Raw genomic sequence first — 25,084 nt, forward strand, 5'->3', positions numbered from 1 at the left:
ATTTTTGTCCCCTACCGGTGAAACCGGAGGGGACTTATGGTTTGCACTCTGTGTGTCCGTCAGTCAGTCAGTCACACTTTTCTGGATCCTGCGATAACTTTAAAAGTTCTTAATATTTTTTCATGAAACTTGAAACATGGATAGATGGCAATATGGAGATTATGCACGTTATTTCATTTTGTTCCTAAATTCTGGTTGATATGGCAACAAATATTTAAAAAATAATCTGACAATGGTGGAGTTTCACCTGTAGGGGACCATATTGCTTGACAATAGTATTGTTAGTTATCAATTTAAGTCACATTTTGCTTTATAAATTGTATTCGAGCATTTTGCGCCTTATTGAATGACTATGATATCCGATATCAACATATCATAGGGGATTTGCAGATCACCAAGCTGTCCTGAAATTCCACATTGATTACAAACTCTTTACTGGTTTGTACTCTTTCTTATTTCTATGTTAGTACCTTATATCATTTTAAAGTTAAATGAACTGTGTCACAGTAAAAGAGACACTAAGGCGATTGTGGCCAGTTTGGATCCAGATCAGCCTGCGGTCGCTTGAAAGCTGTTTGCTTAAAAGCGGTTTTCTGACAATAACAAATAGTTTAATTGGATACTGATTGGACTGCGCTTTTCCTGTGACCTGGCTCATATAATAGAATTGTCATTCATCAAATGAGTTTATTTCGAACATTAATCACGTGTTTTTTTTCTGGTCCCTTGGGCTCAATGACTCCAGCATTTTCCTGTTGAGAATTGAATACTTCTTAAGGCGATGCTAGGGGGCGTGCGAGATGTTGCACCTAACATTATTGCTCGATTGGTCATTGTCGGCTCGGGTACTACTTACATGTGCCCCGGGTACTCTTAAGTATACTTACATGTACCCTGGGTACGGTAAATATACTAAAACATACCCGTGAAATTTAACGCTAAATGGGGCGTTGTCGGCTATTTTTGTTTATTAATTATAAATTCACATTTATGTCAATTCTAAGTAAAATGGCCTCTTTATCATTGGAACATGTACTCAAAAAGCAATTAAGCATGTTGATGCATTATTTTTTAAAGAGAAGTTTGTTTAAGATAATCGGTTGCGCGTTTTACGACATCGGATTTTGGGCGGGAATACAACTCGGGTACAGTCTAATACCGACCGAGTACGATTACGTATATTTACCGTACCCGGGGTACATGTAAGTTTACTTAATAGTACCCGGGGTACATGTAAGTAGTACCCGAGCCGAAAATAACCAATCGAGCCTCATTATACCTCATGAACTGACTCAATAAAACCGAGTCTGCAATATTTGACTTAATTTTTGGTTTGGTTGCTCTCGAGGGATAGAACAATTTCAGAATCTTCCTAAAAGCCTAGTGGTAGAGTGTCGACTTTGATTGCAGGAGGTTGCAATGCGGGTTTGATCCCCAGAAGCAACATTGAACACAAGCCAACTGTGTTATCTAAAAGGCTGCTAAACCTGATATACTAAGATAATGTGAATTTTCTCTGACATGATGGTCATCAGTAATATTATATAAAAACTCACAACAGTAGTAACCAATCGGACAATAATTAATGAATGCATCTTTCATTTGTCTTTGACACTTTGATTTTGACATGGCCTAGATTAAAATATGTGACTTGACTTTACCAGCACTCTTGTAACAGAGCTTAAGTTTAAATGTACCATTGAAGATAGCCTAAATCCTGATTTGCTATTATAGAAGTGTGGAAAGTTTTAAGGGTGTGACAAGTAAGCAAAAGGCGGTCATTACCGAGAGGCCACGACTGATCTATTGCTTTTTTAAAAGAAGGAAAATCAGTGCCTGATTTAGATTTCCTTACATAGGTCAATAAAAACTAATTTCAGAAGCCTGGTAACAGTTTAACGTTAATGTTACCAATGTGTCAGACCAGGGCCTTGATTTTGAAATCTAGGACATGCATGGTCAAGTCTTCATGAAATCAGTACAAAAAATTGCATTTTAAGTCCTTAATTGACCTGGCTATAGTTCTCAGATTATTATAAGCTCAATCAGTATATTTATATCATTAGTTATGCTTTGTGTATTGTAAACATATACACAATCATGCAGTTACATGATAACAATAAATAATAGCAAAGCCACCCATACTATAAAGGTCATTGATAAAGCCTATGGTAAAAATGTGAACACATTGAGTGTAATCGCCTCTCGTGCCAGCAAAGCGACTCGTTGACAGGTTGTCATTTTTGAAGTTCTACTTTCACTTTCATTTTGTGATATGAAACTATTGACAATTATGAGGCTGAGAAAAATATCGCCATTGCTTATTTAATAAATTTTCTGCACATTTCTTCAAAAATAAATTACATCAATACACGATTTTCTTCGTTAATTCAAACATTCCTGACAGGCTACCGCGTTGTTTACATATGTCGCTTACATTTTGCCGCGCATATGTAGGACCGCATTACCGCTTTCGAAATATGTATTCATACTATTGCCTTCGAGGTACTTATCCGAAGTTTGACAGAAAGGGCCGAAAATGTGCGATTGTGGGTCAAGTTCCCCATAGGTCCTACTTCCCCGTTCCCCTAAAAAAAAATTTCCTTACCCAAAATTCTTTTCGTACCCAATTTTTGTTCGTACCCAATTTTTTTCGTACCCAAATTTTTTGTTTCGTACCCAAATTTTTTCGTACCCCAATTTTTGTTCGTACCCAATGTATTTTACCAATTTGTTTTTTCGTACCCACATTTTTTTTCGTACCCAAATTATTTTTAGGCGTAATTTTTTCGTACCCAAAATTTGTGTACCCATTTTTTTTTCGTGCCCACATACACAATTGTGGTGAAGTAGTTAAACTTAAATTGATGCTTTTATATCCATCCAATTCAAAAGCATCGTCACACCAGTACTGTCAGTACATTGATTTTTTAAGTAGGTGCAACACAATCGACGTTCAAATATATTTCGAACAGTGGTCATTTCATTAATTGGCTATTTTATACATAACCATGATATTTCGATGTGCAAGCAATATACAAACATGATTTTATACAAATTGTTACAAACTGTTACAAAATGTTACAGAATTGCCATTTGTTCGTTTTGTTAAATTGTGTATTCACATCAGGCTAGTTTGCGTGTTTTTTACATGAACATGATTTTGTGTAATATACACGCAAATACTTCTACTTTATTATGAATTTTGAAGATTGATATTGGTTGCGAAGGGTCATGTTAAATGTTGCAACATGAGATTTAACATTGGTTCAGTGTTTTTTTAATAAGTGAAATATATTTGATTCGTCACGTTATTAAAGGGATCTTTTCACGCTTTGGTAAATTGACAAAATTGAAAAAAGTTGTTTCAGATTCGCAAATTTTCGTTTTAGTTATGATATTTGTGAGGAAACAGTAATACTGAACATTTACCATGGTCTAATATAGCCATTATATGCATCTTTTGACGATTTTAAAACCTAAAAATTATAAAGCGTTGCAACGCGAAACGATTGAATAATTTGGAGAGTTCTGTTTTTGTCGTTAAATTTTGTGAAACTACGAAGATTGCTTTTATAAGGTATAAAATACGTCAAGTATGTATACTCGGCGGAATAGCTCAGTAGGCTAGAGCGTTTTTACTTCAGAACTCGGGCAGGACTCCAGGGGTCAATGGTTCGAAACCTGCTCCGGACAATGTTCTTTTCCTTTTTTTAATTTTATTCTTGATTTTTTACTGAAGCCTTTACGATCCAATGTTTACATTTATCAATATAAAGCATTTAATGAATGAATTAAAAAATGCCAAAATCTGTGAAAAGGCCCCTTTAATATACTGATATATAAATATTTATTTCATATAGGTAAAAAGCTCTGCATCGTTTTATGTTCGTAACACTTAAGAAAAGATCCATTTTAAATGCTTGTTGAGATGAAATGGCGATCAAAATCAAAAGAAAATGGAAAGTCATCTTCAGTGTTGAAATACAATATATCCTGTGCAATCAATTCAACATGACACCCACTCAAGATAATATGTAATGAAGATTTTCGCTCAGTACCTTCATACAAAAAGGACAATACATAGTTTCATGTTTCCTTCCTACGCCGAGTAAATTGTTCTATGATCTATTAATAACTCTTACAGGACCCGCAACGTGTTTTCTAAACACAAAGAAGGGAACTGAGTGTGGTATATCATGCAACAAACCATGAACGGAGCCTAATGTTTCAAACGTATCACCGCCAATTCAAAGACATTGTTCAGTAATTTAATTTGACAAATATAGAATTTCAGCCTCGTGCAGCGCAGTAAAATCGCGTTAGTGGTGCAATTGCATGGCAAATATCACTTTTTAGAAAAGCCGTGAAATGCTTGTAATGTGTATTTACTTCCGTTGCCACTGAGGTTTACATATGTTACAACAATTCTACTGAAATGTACACGCAGTTTAAGTATGACAGTTTGGGAATATGCAACAGTCTATCTCAACATGTCTACTGAAGTAGCAAGTTATAAAAAGATATAATTTCTAACAATATGTTATATGTGGCTGTATACGATTAACCATGCTCTTGTTGATGTTTCATGAGACACCATGGGTTCTCTGACGTCGAATGCTCTTTTTTTTCCCTCAGATCTGACCATACAGTTCATGTTGTAATATCAGTTACAATTCCAGGCCAGATTAATGCGCGTTTGCCATCCTGACTGTTTTGGCCAGCCCCATGTGGCCACATTGATATTTTTGTCTTTGTTTTTTTCAATCCATTCCTTACGCGACTGGTTGGTAATCAAATGGTAATCAAAACAGTTTGACCCCGAAATATGAAGCCATCACCTATTCATAGCTTGTCTCTGTGGTAGAAATTTCCAACAACCATCCCGTGTTTCCGGCAATCGGTGTCTGATCTCTTTTCAGAGAAAGCCACGACAACTTTCAACTTTCAACTATCCCACGTTGTAACTAAATGTCAAAAATTGTAGAACTGTGAAAACATGCAGGTTAAGCCTCCCATATTTGTCAAACGTATTATTTGTTGGACGTGTTCCTCATCAGGAATAGTTTTTGCTAATGGAAACATGTTTCCCATGCACATTTTGAATCCTGTGTAACAATTTCTTTGCAAACGAGGTGTTGCTGCAGACAGGGTTTTTAGCGATGACCGAAAATTGGTCAGAGTGACCCATAACCGTATGTCCATACCGATGGAACCTTTGACAGCCGAAAACAAATTATTGCCAACATCTAACGTTCGATTTTCTGCATAAAAGCTCTGAATAGGGGTCAATATCTTGCTTGCAAAAGCAACTGGTATGTCGTCTTGCAAAATTAATGCACACACACACTATGGTTGCTCGCATATAATTCAAAAGGAACATGTTTCTAATTATCAAAGTATTACTGAACTTTATTTTACACACCACTTTGTCGCTGAACGACTACGAATAACACGTCTTTCTTAAATGAAAACATTTGCCGGCTATCATGTTTCGGGCTTACTCGTTCGTCTTGTGCTCTATGTATGTGATGTGGAGCAGTCTTCGGAGGCTTTGTATCCTGCATTCTGTGTCCGTTCGGATCTCGCAGCCGTACAGAAGGATGAATACTAAGAGGGACTGGTAGAGCCTGTACTTGGTAGGGAAGCTAATGGAGCTGCTTGCCCCCAATCTGCTCAGTCTTCCCATCTCTGCGTTCGCCATATCAATTCGTATTCCGATCTAAGCGACACTGGTATCATCCGTAGACAGGGTTGCTCCAAAGAACTTGAAGCTGGTCACTTTTCCGAGCCTCACGCCGTTCATAGTGATGTCTGCACTGTTGTTGTTCTAACTGTTTTTCCATGACTTTTTTACCATGGCTGTGCTGACCTCCATCCCGCATGTTCATGCTCTGGCCTAATGTCAGTTGGGTAGGTCTTAGTTCATTGCTGGTGCCACTAATGAGGTCAGTGCCATTGGCGAATATCAAGTTGGAGATGGGTTTTCCACCTTATAAGATAGAGGGGTGATGGTATTTGAGGGTCTCTTGCATTATGTTCTCAAGAAATATATAAAACAATACGGTTAAAGCAGACATCCCTGACGGACGCCGACTGATGTCTCGAAGTAGTTACCCTTCTGTCCATTTAGAAGTTCCGCGATGCATGCGGTTCCATAGTGTTATTGAATAACTCCCACCAGCCCTTCGCCAATGTGAATCCTCTCAGTCTCAGATCCTGTGATTGGCAATTATGTCACTCGCGATCGAACGCTTTCTTAAAGTCGATATCCTCATATGTCTCTTAAAGTGTACGTCCTATACTCATCTGTTCGATCGACATTAACACAAAAAAGTCAAGCAAATGGATATATACATATGAAAGAAATACTATTTGTTGTGAGCAAAAAACAAAAGCAATAGAGACAATCATTGACACAAGATATAAGTGTATGATTGTATAAATGAATTGGTAATAATAGCGAAGAACGTCAACTGGCATATTGTTAAGTATGTACGAGATAGGTCTACGATAGATATGCAGAATGGCACGACTCTCAATATACCACATATTTAATTACGTGTTCATGTTGGATAAATAGATAAGTGTCGGTTATTGTGGTATTAACCAAACGGTTCGGCTATCGGAAGCATGGGAATTAAACAAATGACGATAACCAAAGTGGTTTGATAACATCTAACGAGAAACGTTTAGTTCTTGACGCATTATTCTACACTAAACCGGAAATTATTTCTATTCTAAAACATATTCATATATCTACCTAATTCGCCTGTTTTAAACGAGAACTTTTGTATTCCATACTCTGACATATTTCAGCAAAACACATACGGACATGTATTTCGTCACGTCAACACACCAAAAAATGTTAAATTGACATCGGCTTCATTCATAAAACTTGATCGAAAAATCATTGTGACTTCGTATATGTTGTTTAATAAAGTGAAAATAGTATTCCAATAAATGCACAACAAACCAAACGTTATCACGTTTGTGAACTTAATTGTTGTACGACTGCGCTACCTTATTAACACATTATTTGAATCATTTATCTCTTTATGTTTATATTGATTGTGCAAGTAATAAATCAGGCTTGAACACTGCATTTGTTGAAGTATTATTTCGGCGCTCGACGTTCATTGATAAAACGTGCAATTTTCACACTGAGGGTAAATCTATTAGCTGTACTGTTTGTTGTAGACCATGCTTGGAAAGTCAATTATTATTTCATAATAACCTATGATTGATTTATTTTATTGCCAATACGAAAGTTCGCGCATGCCTTGTTAGAATCGTCGTCAAAACAACTCGGAATACAATTACTTCGCATCGGAACACAAAACCGTTACTTCTTACCGCAAAAGCCAACATTAAGCCGGAAAATATTTCACGAACAAATGCTTTATCACCGTTTTGTTGCATGATGACGCATCGCAGAAACACAATTATAGCCATTTGTCAATGTTTTGACAACTTTGCCATATTAGACACAACGATTTATTGCTAGAAATGTATTATGCTATTACTAAAAGTAGAGGTTAACCCAATAACCATGCTGTGAGCGTCTCTGTTAATTCCGTGTTTGGTGTAAAATATCAATGATTTGAAATAATGCCGAACTGAGCGGAGCCCCAGACACAAGCTAATAGGATAAACTTTCTGGAAAAAAAGGGCGTAATGCAATTACATAGAGTCTTCCTATATTAGCCTGTGCAGTATGCACTGAATAATTAGCATCGACACTTCTCGTGTTTATGGAATTTTTCGTTTATAGGAAGTCTCTTCTTACCGAAAATCTAGCTTAGGCGGAATATGTCGTCACTGATTAGCCTGTATGGACTGCACAGGCTTATATGGGACGACACTTACCGCACATGCATAAAGCTCTGATGTCGCTGAGCGAGGATCATAGGATTGTATTATTACATTCACGATGATGGAAATCGTCTGTCAGGTCATGTTAAAAATGTGTGGTCATTTTTATCAGTTTGATCAATTCAGAAAATGCTTAAAGTGGCCATGGAATGGTCGAATGTAACCATAAAAATGCATGTCTTTTCTATATCCGTGCCATTTATTGATGGATTTTTAAATAACTTTGTACAAATTTCAAACATCATAAGACAGTGTGTCGCGTGCAACAAACGTAACTTTACCTAAAAGGTCAATGTCAAACTTTAAGCTCAAAGGTCAAATTGTATTATAACACGGCTTGAAAACGATTGCTACAGGTCAAAGAAAAACGAAGCGCTGTGCAAATAAATAGTTTTATTTAAATATGTATAACAATGTATAGGTGTATGCCTCTGTTACACTGATTTAAGAAACACATATATTTAATGTATTTATAATATAAGTTTAAATTTACCTGTTAATAATTATTTTCATTTCATATGACACAAAAATATGTGCGTAAAAACATCAATGAAGCTTAAGTTATAAGATATTCGATCTTAACTTATTTTATGTTATTTCATGTTATGATGCCATACCCTGTTACGTGACATATTTATGTTTGACTAAGATCTGACTTACTTGTATGTCTGTCTGTCCCTCCATGTGTCCATGCGCCCGCCCGTTTGTATCAATGTTTGTTTGTATGTTTGTTTGTATGTAGGTTTAATAGGCCTACCTGCCTGCCTGCCTGCCTGCCTGCCTGTCTGTCTGTCTGTCTGTCATTCTGACTGCCTGCCTGCCTGCCTGCCTGCCTGCCTGCCTGCCTGCCTGCCTGCCTGCCTGTCTGTCTGTCTGTCTGTCTGTCTGTCTGTCTGTCTGTCTGTCTGTCCGTCCGTTATTCCGTCCGTCCGTCTCTCCCTCCGTTTGTTCGTCCGTCCGTCCGACTGCCTCTGTGTCTGTCTGACTGTCGGTCGGTTGATTTGTCAGACTGTCTGTCTGTCTATCTATCTGTTTGTCCGTCAGTCCGTCCGTCCGTCCGTGTGTCTGTCTGTCAGTCGGTTGGTCCGTCCTATCGCCCGTTTGTATCTATGTTTGTTTGTTTGTATGTTTTATAGGCCTGCCTGCCTGCTTGCCTGCCTGCCTGTCTGTTTCTCTGTCTATCTATCTGCCTGTCTGTCTGTCTGTCGGTCGCCCACCCGCCAGCCCGCCTGCTAGCCCGTTTGTTTCTATGTTTGTTTCTATGTTTGTTTCTATGCATGCATGCCTGCCTGCCTGCCATTCCATTCCTGCCTGCCTGCCATTCTTTGCAATTAAATGTCATTCAATGCAATGCCATGCTTTCCATGCCTGCCTGCCTATATGCCCCGCTGCCTGGCTAGCTGACTGCCTGCCTGCCTGGCTACCTGTCTGGCAGCCTGCCTACCTGCCTGTCTGCATGCATGCATGCGTGCCTGCATGTGTGCCTGTATGTACGCCTGCAAATATGCATGTCTGGACGTCTGTCAGTCTATTCGTCCGCTTGCTTGTCTGTTTTCCCCTGTAATAAATTGTTTTCATGTTAACATATTTTTTGTGCTTGGCATTTTGTTTTCGTCCGTGCAATAACTGATCTGTTCTATTTTTAAAATCATGTTCATTATTATCATCGAGTACATAATGTACTAGAGCATTTGTTATTGTTGACGTCGGGGGATTTGATCTGCATTAGAATGCAATTTCGAAATACTGTGGGTTTTATTTGTGTGGGTTTTTTGAGTGCTCGTTGCTTTTACTGACGTAGTGCAACCAGTCGCATCTGCAGTTTCTAAGTTACATGTTCAGTATGGCAGACAGGTTCTAAAGACGTCATATCAAGTCAGCAACCCAGCCAAATGGAAATTATTTAAGTTATATGTATTAATATGAATAGGTTTAAATTAACCGCTAAGTCAGTTCACCTTTCAGTTATATGGATAAATATTACCATGTTTCAATTTTCCGCTCAGTCAGTTACTTCGTAAACCGTACAAGATATACATGTAATACGATTTTCGCAATATTAAAGTATGTTTAAAGCCGTGACTCGCGACCTTCTGTATTACGACCACTCCTCTTTATTATTACTGATTCGTCAACACATATAACTTAGGTAAATAATTGTTTGTTTAGAACAAATGAAGATGCCTAATGTTTTAGCTTCAACAAATTTTAGAGACAAGGCCATTATATTGAAGTATTCTGATACACGTTTATGTATATAATTATTATTGATCGATGTTGAACATTAAACCAAACCAACGAGATATAAGTTGAAGTTGCATCTTATACATAGGCCTATTCAATATTAAAAAGAGTTGTGGACTTGTTATTTATAGTTTATTTCTAGGAAATATTTGCCGATACATATCAATATTTCCAGATGAGGTTTGCTCATTAAAGCAGAAGTATGGTTTACATGGGCCATGCTTTGTGAACAGAATTTTTAATGCATGTGCGTAAAGTGTAGTCCCATATTTGCCTGTGCAGTCCACACAGGCTAATCAGGGACGACACTTTATGATATTTTCTGTTAAAAGAAAGTCTCTTCTTAACAAAAATCCAGTTTAGGCGGAATTGTCATCTCTGATTAGCCTGTGCGGACTGTACAGGCTAATATGGGGCGACACTTTACGCACATGCAATAAACCCCTTTTCATAGAGCACGGCTCATATTATTGTTCGCTAAAATATGTATCCGGTGTCTAATGAAAATGATTAGTAATCACATAAGACTGATACAGTTAATGTTCCTATCTATTCAATGAATATAATTTGAACGCACACTTTTAAACCGGTAAATGCATAGCGCAGTGTAGCAGAATAGTAAACTCTCGTTCTGAGAAAAGAAAAGTGCCCTTATGACATGTGCGTTAAGTATCGTCCCAGATTAGCCCGTGCAGTCTTCACAGGTTTTTCAGGGACGACACTGTTTGCTTATATGAACTTGTTCGTTAAAAAGATAACAGGAAGTCTCCTCTAAACAAAAATCCAGTTTAAGCGGAACATATCGTTCATAATCAGACTGTGTGGACTAAACGGGCTAATCTGGGACGACACGCGCACGCCACAGGTGGAAGTAACGTACCTTGGATAGTATTTTTTTAGGAGCCCAATATATTCAAATAAATATATTGAATCATGTTTAATGAGAAAAAATTGACAAAGAGCCATGAAAAAAAAATCCCCACCCTCTGATATTGGAATCATAATGATTCCAATGTCAGAGGGTGGTTTTTTTTCATGGCTCTTTGTCAATTTTTTTCTCATTAAACATGACTTTATATATTTATTTTAATATATTGTGCACCTAAAAAAAATACTATCCAAGGTACGTTACTTCCACCTGTGGCGCACGCAACTAGTCCAGTTTCCAACAGCGAGTCATCTGTGACGAAACCGCTTTAATCATTCGCTAAAGGGAGACAACTTTAAGACTCTGTGTAACCGTGGCCCGCTGAAGTCAGCGGTGAAATCACGTGATCATGGTAAACATACATGTACAATTTGATTGTCAGTTAAGATAGAAAGTGATAATATTGTGTGTGAAATCTCTTCATATAAGTCACTGGTGACTGCTTTAATAGCATCCGTATGAATGGGAATGTAAGTATGATGTAGTACTTATACTGCAGGCCTTCTGAAGATATTTTGTTTTAAGTAGAATTCAACGCGTTGTTCATACAGAGTGTTTAAGTTTGGTTTACAGGATTGTATCTTAGGATGTTATGTAAGTGTTGTGATAGCCTTTATGGAAATTAATGTATTTTGTTCCGAAAACTCCTGCATTTTGATTATAAGCATAGATGTTGCATATTGGTACTAAACTGAATGAACCATGTTTCAAACCTACCATTAGGTTGTTTAAATTTATCGTGTTCTTGAACTAATGTACCTAACGATAGACATGAACATAGAATGTTAAGTGCTTTAATGTTTGTCTCGTAGTGAATGAATCGCATGATGGTACATGTAAACAGGACACAAAATGCATCTGTAATTGTCGTCGGCACGTATAAACTTTGACGCTAAGTGGCGGCCGGGGAATAATGAAACCATGAACACCCCCGGAAACCCGATAGGATGTGAAAAGTTGGACGTGCTTGAAAAAGTTTCGTTTTTTTTTTTGTTTATTTTGCTGCTGGTTTAAGATTGAAACCAGATGCTTAATAAAACCATTCATTCGACATATACTTTCTATAACATTATTATTATTTATATACAATGAACTAGCAAAGTAACTACTTAAACACACTTACCAAGAACCATTAAGCCCTGCGCATGTTATTGTACGTAAATTTGTATATAGATCCTCTACTTAATATTTTTTATTCCTACCCTTTGAGTAAAAAGAATGGTCGCACCTTGGTGTACACAGTTTGCTTTGAACTTTTTGAATACAAGCATAGAATTTAATAATTTCTTGTATTATTTCTTGTAAAGATATATAGGTATGTTGATCTCTTTCTTAAATTAAACTGGTTGCTTTTATGTTTTACATTTAAGCATTATAGTAGGTATTAGCTGCACCCGGTCATTTAGTTGTGTTATTTATAGCGGGGTTTGATTAAGACACATATAACACGAGACTCGCGCTGTGAAAGCTGGACGTTATGCATGTGCTTAAAGTGTCCTCCCAGAATAGTCTGTGCTGTCCGCATAGGCTAATGTGGGACGACACTTTCGGATGTTTTGGAATTATTCGTTTAAAGTGGATCGTTTATAAAAGAAAATCAAGTGAAGTCCAGTTTTCCCAGAGAAGCTGCAGATCTTGATCTTGTCGCAAGCAATTTTATAGGATAAAAAGATACTTTGTCTAAATGAACTGTTTTCTTATAGGATATTACAATTGGATTAAGTACTCAACATTAGTCGTGTTAAGACACGATTTATTTCAAATAACATCCAAACTAGAATATGCCAAAATGTTGCAGTATTTTCATCAGTGTGATCTCTTAAGAAAACACGCGCTCCAAGTTACGAGAACGAAACAAATGACTCGATTTTTTTTATTTTCTTAAAAACTTAACGAACCATGCAAAGTGGAAATTTTTATAATCAAAATCAACACTACCGGTACTGTGAATGCCGACTGAAAACCTTAAAACGCACATGTTAACGGAGAAGACATGTGTGTCGTCTTATGTGGTATTTTATTTAAATAAAACACAACACTGTATACCGTTATGTCCCGGCATCCTCTTTTTTCACTCGACAAAGCTTTCTGTTGGTATCGGGTGGCTTCTTTTCCTTTTAATTTATAATATGCACTGATTATCTTTTGCTGATTTGCTGATTCACCATAATACATTTGTCAGAAACTAACTGACAATGGACGGTATGTCTGGCAAGCTGCTGATGCTGGCTCTACTGGTTTCGCTCGCATTCCTCATTACGTCATCTGCTAGCAGCTATATTCGGTCCTGGCAGTCGAAGAACGCTGGAGATTCATCGGCGACCTCCGGAATATTGCGCTATCCCGCGGGAAACGTGCGCGTTTTCGACATAGAGGCGTTTTATGAGACCTCCGACGTTGCGAAGTTTGCAGCAGAACACGAACAAGATATACTGGATGCGCGCGCACACCGGAAGCGAGAGTGTGGGACCCTAGTGGGTGTGAGTGCTGTTGACTGCGAGGTTTGCGCCTTGTTCGTGAGTGGTGCACGTGGTCTCATAGAGAAAGGATCCACCCAAGCGGACATCGTTCAGTTTGCAACCTTCACGTGCATCAAACTGAAAATAGAGGACGATCGCGTGTGCAAGGCCGTTGTTCAAGAATTCAAAGTGAGTTCTTTATGCGTAAGGAAATTGCAAATCAATTGTTCCTTGCCATTTATATACCTCGAAACCGCTGTGTATTTTGCACGCTAATATTGTACTCATTCGTTTTTGTCATATGTCATTACAATTTAATCAGATGGCACTTAAAATAGTGCATGTTTGTAAATGATTTACTTCATTGGAGGATACTTAGAAATTACTTACAGGACGAGCTGTTCGGAACGTTGATTGGAGTAACCTTGCAGGCGAAGGAAATATGCGGCTACGTGCTGGGCTCTGACTGTGGGGCACCCTACAACCCAGAGGCCATGTGGAACGTCACCTTCCCGAACATGCCCAAACCTCCCATCACACCGCCACGGCCACCTAAGGTAAGTCACGCGATCCTGTTCAGTAAGTCAATGTGTTTGAAAGCAAGTTTGTGTGTTCTTAAGATAAGAGATTTTTGTTAAGATTTACAAATTCTTCTGTCTATTTGCTACGAACGGCTATACGATCATTTTCAAGAAAACAGTATAAAAGTGATATTGTTTATGTCTAAGTACTGCTTGTTTAAAACCACTGACCTTCTGCAAAACCAGCATTATATCATGCACGTCTCGGTGCATTATAACCAGTCCGGATCTTCCATATATAACACTCATGTCTCGATTACTCGTTCATCCAGCCCGGGTCTCCAATTTTGCGCGTGCTGCACATCACGGACTTCCACTGGGACCAGGAGTACTCCGAGGGAGCTAACGCCGTCTGCGGGGAGCCGCTGTGCTGCCGGAAGGACGATGGCCCTCCCGGTAAGTGGCTGCTGTAAACACACCACGGTTCGTATAAATATTTTAATTTGTTGAGTTTGGGCCGTGCTCTGCGAAAAGAGGATTTAATTCATGTGCGTAACGTGTCATCCCAGATTAGCCTGTGTAGTCCGCACAGGCTTATCAGGGACGACACATTCCGCTTTTATGATATTTTCTGTTTAAAGAAAGTCTCTTCTTAGCAAAAATCTATTTAGGCGGAAAGTGTCGGCCCTGATTAGCCTGTGCGGACTGCACAGGCTTATCAGAGATGACACTAAACGCACATGCATATAACTCCTTTTTCACAGAGCACGGCTCAGTTTGATCACCCGATTTTAGGTCGCCTGAGCTTAGAGCGGCTGATGTGTTGTGTTTAGGTCGCCTGAGCTTAGAGCGGCTGATGTGTTGTGTTTAGGTCGCCTGAGCTTAGAGCGGCTGATGTGTTGTGTTTAGGTCGCCTGAGCTTAGAGCGGCTGATGTGTTGTGTTTAGGTCGCCTGAGCTTAGAGCGGCTGATGTGTTGTGTTTAGGTCGCCTGAGCTAAGAGCGGCTGATGTGTTGTGTTTCTCATTCGGGCGCCTGTTTGAACAACACAATCTTCACATAACTTTTTACAGTAATAAATATAGATTGGTGCATTTCTTTTTCAAAAAATAGTAATCTGAAATCAAAACATGTACACTTTAAATATTATTTTAATATTATATCGTATTAGCAATCAAAACGTTCCGTTAACAGGCTATAATATACTTCATTTGACTTATTATGTAACATTTTTATGGAGGAGATAAATGACACTAAACACAGTGTACTCGTGAGTCTTAATTTAATCTAACAATGTTATAGTAGTTTCTATTCAAGCTATGTAATGTGACCATTAGTTATGTAATTTCTGGATAACACACTGTACAATACTACTCGGCCAAACATATCGCCTTTGTGTTATGATCGCAGCTTTTGATATCTATAACCATTGTTACTTTTATGTCACGTGTATTGTCAATATATTTCCAGTTGGCGTCAGCACCATTAAATAATAAATAGGACACGAATGACAGGAAATCAGATTAATAAAATATCATCTCTTTACTGACAACATATATGTATTAATAGGGTAACGAGCATACCCTTGCTTTATCTACGGCGTCTCATAAAACACATATGTTAAGTAAGCGTTTAGCATCTTCACTGTTATGAGCTAAATATCCACTCACGATCTTTATCTTCATTTTTTTGAGTTATGAAGTAATTGATTCTCGTTCTGGGAACACTGTGCTTTATGCATGTGCATACAATGCCGTCCCGTGTTAGCCTGTGTAGTACGCATTGGCTTATCAGTGACAACATTTTTCCCATAGACTGGAGTTCCTCTAAGAAAAGGCTTCCTTTAACAAAAATACCATAAACGAGGAAAATTTCGTCCGTTATAAGCCTGTACAGACTAAACGAGCTAATCAGGGACGACACTTGCCGTATGGAATTGATGTTCCATAATAAGAAACTTCCTTTAACAGAAAGTACCATAAAGCGGAAAATGTCCATGATTAGCCTTTCCGGACTGGACACGTTTATCTGGGACGACACTTTAGGCACATTTATAAAGCCCAGTTTTCTCGGAACGAGGCTCTATTTATGACGTTTGTGCATGTTTCCCAACAGCTCCGGGCGTGGTGGGCGCGGGTCGGTACGGTGACTTTCGGGACTGCGACTCCTCCAAAATAATGCTTGACAGCCTGTTCTCCCATCTACGCTCCATACAAGATCAGGTAGCGGGTCAGACAGCGTGTTTTATTGGCTATCTGCGGCGGCAAGGAATGATTTTTATTCGTACCGTTTACATTATGTGGTTTAATACCATTTGAACTAAATCTAATTCCGGTGCGATGAGTTCAACTTAAAATCGTACAAATTCTGACTGTTTACATTAATGTGTAATTTGAAATGTGCTGTTGATCATTCATTGTACCTGCGTCTATTTTACTTAGAACGACTAAGTGATGTTGATCATTTATTGTACCTGCGTCTATTTTACTTAGAACGACTAAGTGATGTTGATCATTTATTGAACCTGCGTCTATTTTATTTAGAACGACTAAGCGGTGTTGATCATTCATTGTACCTGCGTCTATTTTACTAAGATCGACTAAGTGATGTTGATCATTCATTGTACCTGCGTCTATTTTACTAAGAACGACTTAGTGATGTTGACCATTCATTGTACCTGCGTCCATTTTACTTAGTACGACTACGTGCTGTTGATCATTTATTGTACCTGCGTCTATTTTTCGACTGAGTTCTGTTGAACATGCAGTGTTTATTTGCATAATTTAACTAGTTCACCCAAATTCTATTGATTATTTCATTGAAAATATTTTTCCCAGTTCGACTACGTGCTGTTCACGGGCGACATCCCTCCGCACAACATTTGGAACCAGTCACGTGACAGCCAGACGGACGCCATGGACAAGTTCTCTGGGTACATGCGTACCTACCTGCCCGACAAGATGCTCTTCCCCACCCTGGGGAACCATGAGAGCGCGCCCGTCAACAGGTTTGGTGCCTCGCATAGCGTTTCATATTTCGTAAATAAATTGTCTATTATAGTGCGTCTTTGGCTTAGTTCTCATTATGAATATAGCTTGTTAACTTGAAGATGAACGCGGTTAACGACGGACGACGAATGAGTATGTAGTTAGCGCATCAATAGATTGCAATGTGCGCATGCGCGCTTTTAATCTTTTAGTAAATGGAAGAAATTAATGAATCGTTTATTGTTCAAGAAAACATCTGTTATAAACATCTTTTAGTATTTTGTCACTATTTCCCTGCAAATCACGTGACTGTTGCTGGTGTCTGTTTGCAGTTTCCCACCAATCTACATTCAGGGTAACAACAGCATCAACTGGCTTTACCAGGTAACCGCGGACAACTGGCGCAACTGGCTGCCACCGGACACCGCTTCTACCATCAAAAAGTATGTCGTCACCGGGTCTACGTTTTTATTTCTTTGAGTATTCAGTCGAACCCAATGAATTTGGCAACAAGCAAAATCACTTAAATTCAATTAAACACATGTATTGATAACCGAAACGTAGTAAAACACCGTTAATCGGTTCGTTGGTAGTTTAAATAATAATCGGTACATATGATACATATAGCGCAGACTTGTTATTGTTCTCTGTCGGTTACATTAACACGATATATATAATGTATGATCTTTTCGTCAATTACATAATTATTTACATTCTAGAACGTAATCCCGAGTAAAAATATTTTTTACGATAACCATGATATTTAACATGTATAAGCATCGCTCAGTGATACCGGGGCTTGATCAATGTAGGAAAAGTAGTCCGCAAAGGCTTTTAGTAGATTTTCTCATAGAAAGAGACTCCCTTTAAACGCAAGTTTTCCTAGAACAGTCCCGTCCCTAACAAGCCTGTGCAAACTGCACAGGCGACACTTCAAGCACAGGCATTAAGCCCCGTTCCCTCTTAACGGGGCTCATGTATATATTAAATATCTATCAGTATCATTGAGCATACAATTCCATACCAATCTGTGACGACCGGGTAGTGCAAAAATGAAAACAACATTACTTTGGTTTCAGGGGCGGTTTTTACTCGGCGTCTCCGTTTCCAGGTCTGCGAGTGATCTCCCTCAACATGAACATGTGTAACAACGGCAACTGGTGGCTCTACATCAACGCCACCGACCCGAACGGCATGCTTCAGTGGTTCATTGACGAGCTGCAAAATGCGGAGGACATGGGACAGAAGGTAAGGGAGGTTACTCGATGAGGGGACAGAATGTATGGGAGGTAAGTCGGTGCGAGAAGGGGCATGCTGCAGTAGATTACATGAGGGCAAGAGGCAGAGGAAAGGATATTTAAGGTAAGAGAGTGGGCCAAGCTCCTGTAGTTTATAGACGAGCCACAAGAGGTGAAGGATATTGGACAAAATATAAGGAAGGACACCGAACTCTGTTAAAGTTGGAAATGGTGGAGCCGTGGTTTAGAGTCGTGATGCTGGTAGGCTGAAGATAAAGGACAGGAGAGGTAACTCGTTGTGACTAAGGTATGCTTCTGCGAGTTGCCGCACGCGGGTGATATGGGACATAAGGTAAGACGACAAGGTAGGTAACTCGATCGAAGAGGGGGCATGCTGCTGTCGTTCAAATGCGAGCTACAGGGGGCAGAGGATATGTGACACAATGTGAGGAAGAAAACTCTTTGGGATGGTGGGATTCTAATTTGATGCATAGTCTAGCTGCAGGAGGGTGTGTAGGACAAAAGTTCATTGAGATAAGTCGGGGGGGGGGGGGCTTTCTGCACTAGGCAAAAAGGAAAAATATGGTAAGGGAGGTAAATCGGGGGAGGCTTCATAGAAGTTCAAAGACGGAAGTTAAACGTTTGAGGAGATGAAAACAGAAGTTGGGGGCTTACCGATAATAATTCGAGAAGGAAGAATGGGGTTGATCGAATGGAAGAGGTACGGGGAATAACTGGAGAGGGAAGTGAGGTATAACTTGATTGAGAAGTATTACTCGAGTCGGGGAGGTACTTTGACTAACTAGAGTGTGCAGTTACGGGTATAACTCGAGTGTGGGAGGTGCAGAGGAAAACTGGAGAGTGGACGGTACCCAGAATAACTCAAAGGGCGATACCGTTAGAAGGAATAACTGGGATAACTCCTATCGGGCTGTACGATTGATAACTCGAGTGGAAAGGTACAGTGAGTGGGGAATGAGGATTGCTCGAGTACGTGAGGTACGGAATAACTGGAAAGGGTGAGGCTTGTAACTCGATCGTGGAAGATATGGAACTCCAGGGGTTGAGGTACGGGAATACCTCGAGTGGAAGGTGTGCAGATAATAACTGCAGTTAGGAAGTACAGGGATAATCCATATTGGTGGGTACGGAAGATAACTGAAGTTAGAGAGTACTCGAAAAAAAGGAAGATACGGGTGGAAACTCGATTGTGGAAAACACGGGGAATAGTTCAATTGGTTGAGGTTAGGTGGATAACTCGAATGTGTAGGTACACTTGATAATTTAAGAGGGGTTCCAGGGAGGTAACTCGCGTGGAAAAGGTACGGAGGATAACTTTAGTGGGTATGTACGCGGGATAATTCGACTGAGGGTCGATGTACAGCTCGATATGTGGATTGACGGGTGTTGACTCAAGTAGGAGAGGTACGGGGGTAAGCTCGAGCGGGAAGATACGAGGGAGGAAAATGTTCTCTTTGAAATGGCACTATCACTCATCTGTTTATTATTTACAGTGTGAAAGAATGTTGTGTTGTCAAGAGCATAATTTATAGTCACTGTACACAATACTAAATGTGTCAAATTGTGAGCAAATTACACTCCATATATACTAGTAGGTTGAATATTTTTTTCGAAACATTTTAATCAGTGTCACTTAATTCCTGGTAATTTTAAATAAAACTTCTATAAAAGCTAACATAGCGTGACCGATTATGGCAATCTTTTTTGCAGGTGCATGTGCTGGGTCATATCTTCCCCGGATGTAGCTGCTGTCTGAAGCCATTCAGTTGGAATTATTACAAGATTGTCAACAGGTTGGTACGGGGAAATACATTAAACGAACTTGGTTATATCGGTGACTCAAATTAATTCTTTTGTATCTTACGAACTTGACCACATTAATCGACACATGAAATTTACCACACTTTTGAACACTATTAACGTTGGTAGAGTAAGCAACGTGTTCACACCACAATCACAATGAGTCGCGACATTTCAGAGAAAAAGTTCCCTGTTAAACAGTCAAATTGCATAACAAGACAGATGCATTTACTGTACTTCTTGCATGCGTCAATAGGTACGAGAGCACAATTGTGGGACAGTTCTTTGGACACACGCATGCCATGGGATACGAGGTAATGTATGATGAAGAAACACTATTGCGGCCCCTAGGGATCGTTTACATGCCCGGCTCCATCACCACGTACTCTAGCCTCAACCCGGGATTTCGCATCTACCAGATTGACGGCAACTATACCGGATCCTCGTGGGTAAATTACATTAATCTATTTTCCTCCAAATCGCATTTCGCTTCCTTTGGGATGTTTAAAGCCTCTGCATTATTTGTTCTGTGAGACTAAATCGTTTGTGCTAATGGATTAACGCTCACACTAATGTTACAGAGCATATTTTGCAAATCAGTATGTGCTTAGAAGCCTTAGCTTCGCTATGGAAAGACAACCACTGCCTGTTGCAGCAGACGACAAATGCTATGAGCGTCTGCTAGGAAAGATAACCACCACATTTGCCTGTTTATAGTTCAACACTGGTACACTGCAGTGGGTTTATATGTCTTATAGTGTTTAACAGCTTGTAAGACGAGATTGGCCAGTCTAGTGTTTATCATTGAAATCTGTACATATTGGCTGCTTTCAGGGAAAACGGGGCTTAATGCATGTCAAATAAGAGCCTGTGCATACGGATTAGCCTGTGCAATGCGCACAAGCTAATCAAGGACGACATTTCTGATTTCCTAATGTTTTACGTGTAAAGAGAGGCTCTGGTACTGGGATGACAATTTATGCATATGCATTAAGCCCTGTTTTCCAATATGAAGCTTAAATTATGTTTTTTATTAATTATTTAAAAAAAAAACACATCTGGACCTGTGCTTTAAGACACACTCTTTAAAAATTTGAATGTGTTGTGTTCATTTTAAACTTGCAATATAAAAAGCTATAACATAATTTTTTTAACTGAGTTGCGTCTAAACTTATACAACAGCGAACACCTACAGTGTCTTCAGCGCTTTGATTGATATAATATTTTTGATAGCAAGTCCAGGACTACACGAACTACTTTCTGAACCTGACTTCCGCCAACCTGTATGGTAACCCTGTCTGGCAGAAAGAGTACGGCGCCAGGGTAACTATTTCATTAATTTGGTTTTCTTTAGCTTACATGAGCACGAAGTTCTCAGGGTGAACAAGTGTGATAGGTCTATGTCCGGCGTCTGTCGTCTTTACGTCGTGGGTCAACTTCTAGCTTGTCGACACTCTACATGCCACTATGTTCATCCAGTCGTGGGTCAACTTCTAGCTTGTCGACACTCTACACGCCACTATGTTCATCCAATCTTGATGAAACTTAGTCAGATTGTTTATAATGCCAATGTCAAGGCCGAGATCGAATCTGGGTCACATGCGTCCATAAACTAGTTCAACAGATCAGTTCCAAGAAAAATCGTTTTACCAGCATAGAAGAACCAAAATGGCGACACTTTGATGACAATTTTACAGAATGTTTATCTTGACAAGATATGGGCCATATTAGAAGGGTTTCTTAGTTGCGTCTAAAATCTAGGTCACCAATTCAGTCCTTCCAAAAACGTTGTTACCACATTAGGAGCCACATGTATGACTCAACCTTGATCAAAGCTGGTCAAAAAGTACGTCTTATAACTGTCAAGACCGACTATAAATCTGGGTCACGTGTGTCCAAAAGAAAGGTCAACACATCAAATCTTAGAAAAAAACATGGTATAAATCTAATGGCCTCTTGTACGACTCGTGTAAATTTTGATGAAACTTGGCCATAATGTTTATCTTTACAATATCTTGGCCGACCTAGAATCTGGCTGACATGCGTTCAAGAACTAGGCCTCCCGGTCAAGTGTTGTAGAAATGGTGTACCTTTAACTCAGTTGAGCACTTGTAGATTGCATTTCTTGCATGAACAATTTAAGTCATTAAATTTGTAAATGTGTCAGTCATATAAATTCGCAAAATTTAATCAAACACTGCCTTACACATATTGCTCATGCGCACTACAGGAAGCGTACGGCCTTACCTCGCTGTTTCCAAAAGACTGGAATGATCTCATCTACAGAATGAAGACGGACGACGCGCTCTTCGACATGTTTTGCAGGTAAATAGTTTTGCGCTGTGCTCGTGCTTTTATCCGCTTGTTGCAACAGAGCATGCACGCAAATTGATTGTTGTGGTAACTTGTAAACGAATAGTGGTTGCTTCAAATACGAAGTTATATAATTTGGAACCATTGATTATGCTCTTTTATGAACGCAGTTGGCAATGGATTTGTCTGGCTTGAATTAACGTACGTTATGGTATTCACAATTCTTCATCATGTGCCTATCTGTCTTAGTTTCAAACATACCGGTTTAAACGTTAATTTCAGAACAGCAAAAGCATAGTGTTTACAATGTCTTGCTTTCCATTGTGCTAGTCCAGTACATTTATTTTGCAGCCATATTTCCAAGTCCGCTCCGACCGACAAATGCGACCGGAATGCAACTCTGTGTGCTTTAAAAACTGGCAGGAATGGAGATCCGAACTTGTGCAAAGACTTGTAGCCCTTACCTTCCACGTCTTGTCTCACTCGGTACTAGCCGTCATTGGGTGTTACTCTAGTATCCTTGTGTCAGTTCTCATTCCATGTGCAATTTCAACTTTATTGAATTTAATCTAGTACTATGTGCAATATTGATAGTCTCTATTACCAAATATACATACGCATATATGTATTGAATATATAAACATTATGATTGTTTTTATATCTTGAAAATTCATCCCGAATGATAAAGATCATCGTTGCTAAATTTCAGTATTTTTTGAATATACAATATAAGCTGCGTCATGCGAAAATGGATCTTATGTCATATGCGGCGACGCAGCTCCATACCAGCTTGCGCAATTGCGCAGCCTTGTCAGGAGCTTCGCTGTTCGCTATGACGTCACGAAAGTTTTCGTGGTCTCGTTAGATCACATGGTAGCTCCTGACCAGGCAGCGACTTAGCTAGCCGTATATGACATTAGACCCATTTCCCTATGGCGCGGGTCAAATTCAGTATCTTGATCAAACTTTCAATGCTGAGAATACGTACATATTGTTATCACTTTAACATGATATCAGGTATTAAGATAAATAACCTACGCAAAGTTTGTATTATCAACAACGGTTGACCGCTTTAACATGCTATCGTGTATTTATCTTACCAAAATCCAGAAATAAAGATTCGCGTGGTGAGCACAGTGGCCGGTTCACGTACATCTCATTTAAGCAACCCGGGTTCAATACACCTTCCCGGAAGCAGGTGAGATTGGTCACAATACCGGACTCGTGCCTCCCCCCCCCCCCCCCCCCGCAATAGAACAACTATTTAAAATTAATTCGAACTTTTGTTACAGTCTAGTAAGTTGATAAGTTAAGAGTGCTGGTGCTGGGGAAACTTGCTGAAAAAGCTGAAATAAAAAAATGTTTCTTTATACACGGGCGGCCATGTCTTAAACATCCCTCAAACCTTATACAACCTCTTATAAATGGATCAGATGTTTTGGATATATCGACATCAATTCAGCCAATCTCTTAAAGCACTACTTAAGAGACCAGCATATTATTGATGATGATTATGTTGAAATATGCACACAAAAAAACAGAAACATAGTGCGTGTATTTCAAAGGTAATGAGTACCTTCCGCGTATAAGGCTGAATTATGTGAGGCCCCAGAATGTGTCCCAGCTCTCCCACCTTATTAACTCACAAGTCTCACAAAAAGGAGACGAATATTGAATAACAGTCGCTATTTTCACCTTATCTAGTTTTTTTCCTTGAAGTTAATTCAATTTAGTTAGGCCTTGTGCTGTCGAGGGGGGGGGGGCATTAACTAAGGTTTGCCTTGGTGAGAAGCTCGTGTACCAACCACTTCACTAGCCGGAAAGTATGTATTGCAGCCCAGCTACAGTAGAAAGTTATTTGGACGATTGGGAATAGGTAACTCCGCCCACTGATCACAACGATCACGTTGTAGACGAAGACAAGTAGGTCAATTTTATAGACGAAAAGTAATGGTTTACATGCAATCATGAACTGTTTTCTCGGTTATATTAGAAAATTTCAATTAACCACGATAAAAAAACGAATACGAGAATTGCAGATGTTTACAAAAATACTAATGAGAAAATAATTGTGTTTCTATCTTAGAAAACACTTTCTGCAATTATTTTGTGAATTTTAAAAGTTAAAAAAACTTAACACTTTAAAGACAATTGTTGAATGAATATATAATCAACGTTATAGTGTTTTATAATCGCCATTTTGGAAAGGTTTCTGGGTTCAAATGCAATTTATTTTATCCAAACGTTTTATCGGGTTAATATTTATTTTGTGGTTTTGAAAGATATCAGCAGTTTACAAATAGTTAATGAATGTTATCACATGGAATAATTGCCAATAAAGTGTGATTATTCACTAGTATCACCGAATGCTAATTTCAGTGGGAATAATCAAACCGTATAAACTGAAATATATTAAACAAGTGTAATTGTATGACGACAATAATTCCGCTCAACCCTTTAACTTGTTTTGTACATGAGACGATCGTCCGAAATGGCAATGGCTTCACACCAGGTACTACAACGACACAAGATTGTCGCTTGAACGTGCCGTCTTCTTTATCTCGCACCAACCCTCGTTACAAAACTTGCAATTCTCCAGAGGGAGGGGAAGCAATGGGAAACTCCTATCGAACTCCATTTTTTAAAATTATTCCAATTATATCACGGCAATCAGTGTTAATCTACTCAAAATGTCCCTG

At 39.1% G+C, this 25,084-nt stretch overlaps 1 protein-coding gene across 2 annotated transcripts; it reads left to right on the forward strand.

Annotated features, from left to right (window-relative positions):
- Nucleotides 1–11,362: 11,362 nt before the first annotated feature.
- On the forward strand, nt 11,363–23,031 carry LOC127839762 (sphingomyelin phosphodiesterase-like). 2 transcript variants are annotated; one of them, XM_052368151.1, is made up of 13 exons: nt 11,363–11,517; nt 13,230–13,695; nt 13,899–14,063; nt 14,360–14,483; nt 16,142–16,248; nt 16,864–17,033; nt 17,346–17,456; nt 18,093–18,261; nt 19,983–20,065; nt 20,329–20,521; nt 21,306–21,395; nt 22,303–22,397; nt 22,737–23,031. In XM_052368151.1, exons 2-13 carry the CDS (start codon nt 13,243–13,245, stop codon nt 22,840–22,842), a joined length of 1,866 nt encoding a protein of 621 aa, XP_052224111.1. In that variant the 5' UTR covers nt 11,363–11,517; nt 13,230–13,242; the 3' UTR covers nt 22,843–23,031. The 2 variants fall into 2 exon arrangements, with proteins under 2 accessions (XP_052224111.1, XP_052224119.1); XM_052368159.1 differs by having other exon boundaries at nt 11,502–11,641.
- Nucleotides 23,032–25,084: the final 2,053 nt, after the last annotated feature.

The sequence above is a fragment of the Dreissena polymorpha genome, chromosome 1 (assembly GCF_020536995.1).
Source record: "Dreissena polymorpha isolate Duluth1 chromosome 1, UMN_Dpol_1.0, whole genome shotgun sequence".
NCBI lineage: Eukaryota > Metazoa > Mollusca > Bivalvia > Myida > Dreissenidae > Dreissena > Dreissena polymorpha.

Excerpts from the sequence above, each read along its gene's own strand:
- LOC127839762 (XM_052368151.1), top strand. The coding sequence starts at position 13,243 with ATGGACGGTATGTCTGGCAAGCTGCTGATGCTGGCTCTACTGGTTTCG. Across the intron at positions 13,696-13,898 it reads CCGTTGTTCAAGAATTCAAA|GACGAGCTGTTCGGAACGTT; the intron begins GTGAGTTCTTTA and ends AATTACTTACAG. Across the intron at positions 14,064-14,359 it reads CACCGCCACGGCCACCTAAG|CCCGGGTCTCCAATTTTGCG; the intron begins GTAAGTCACGCG and ends TCGTTCATCCAG.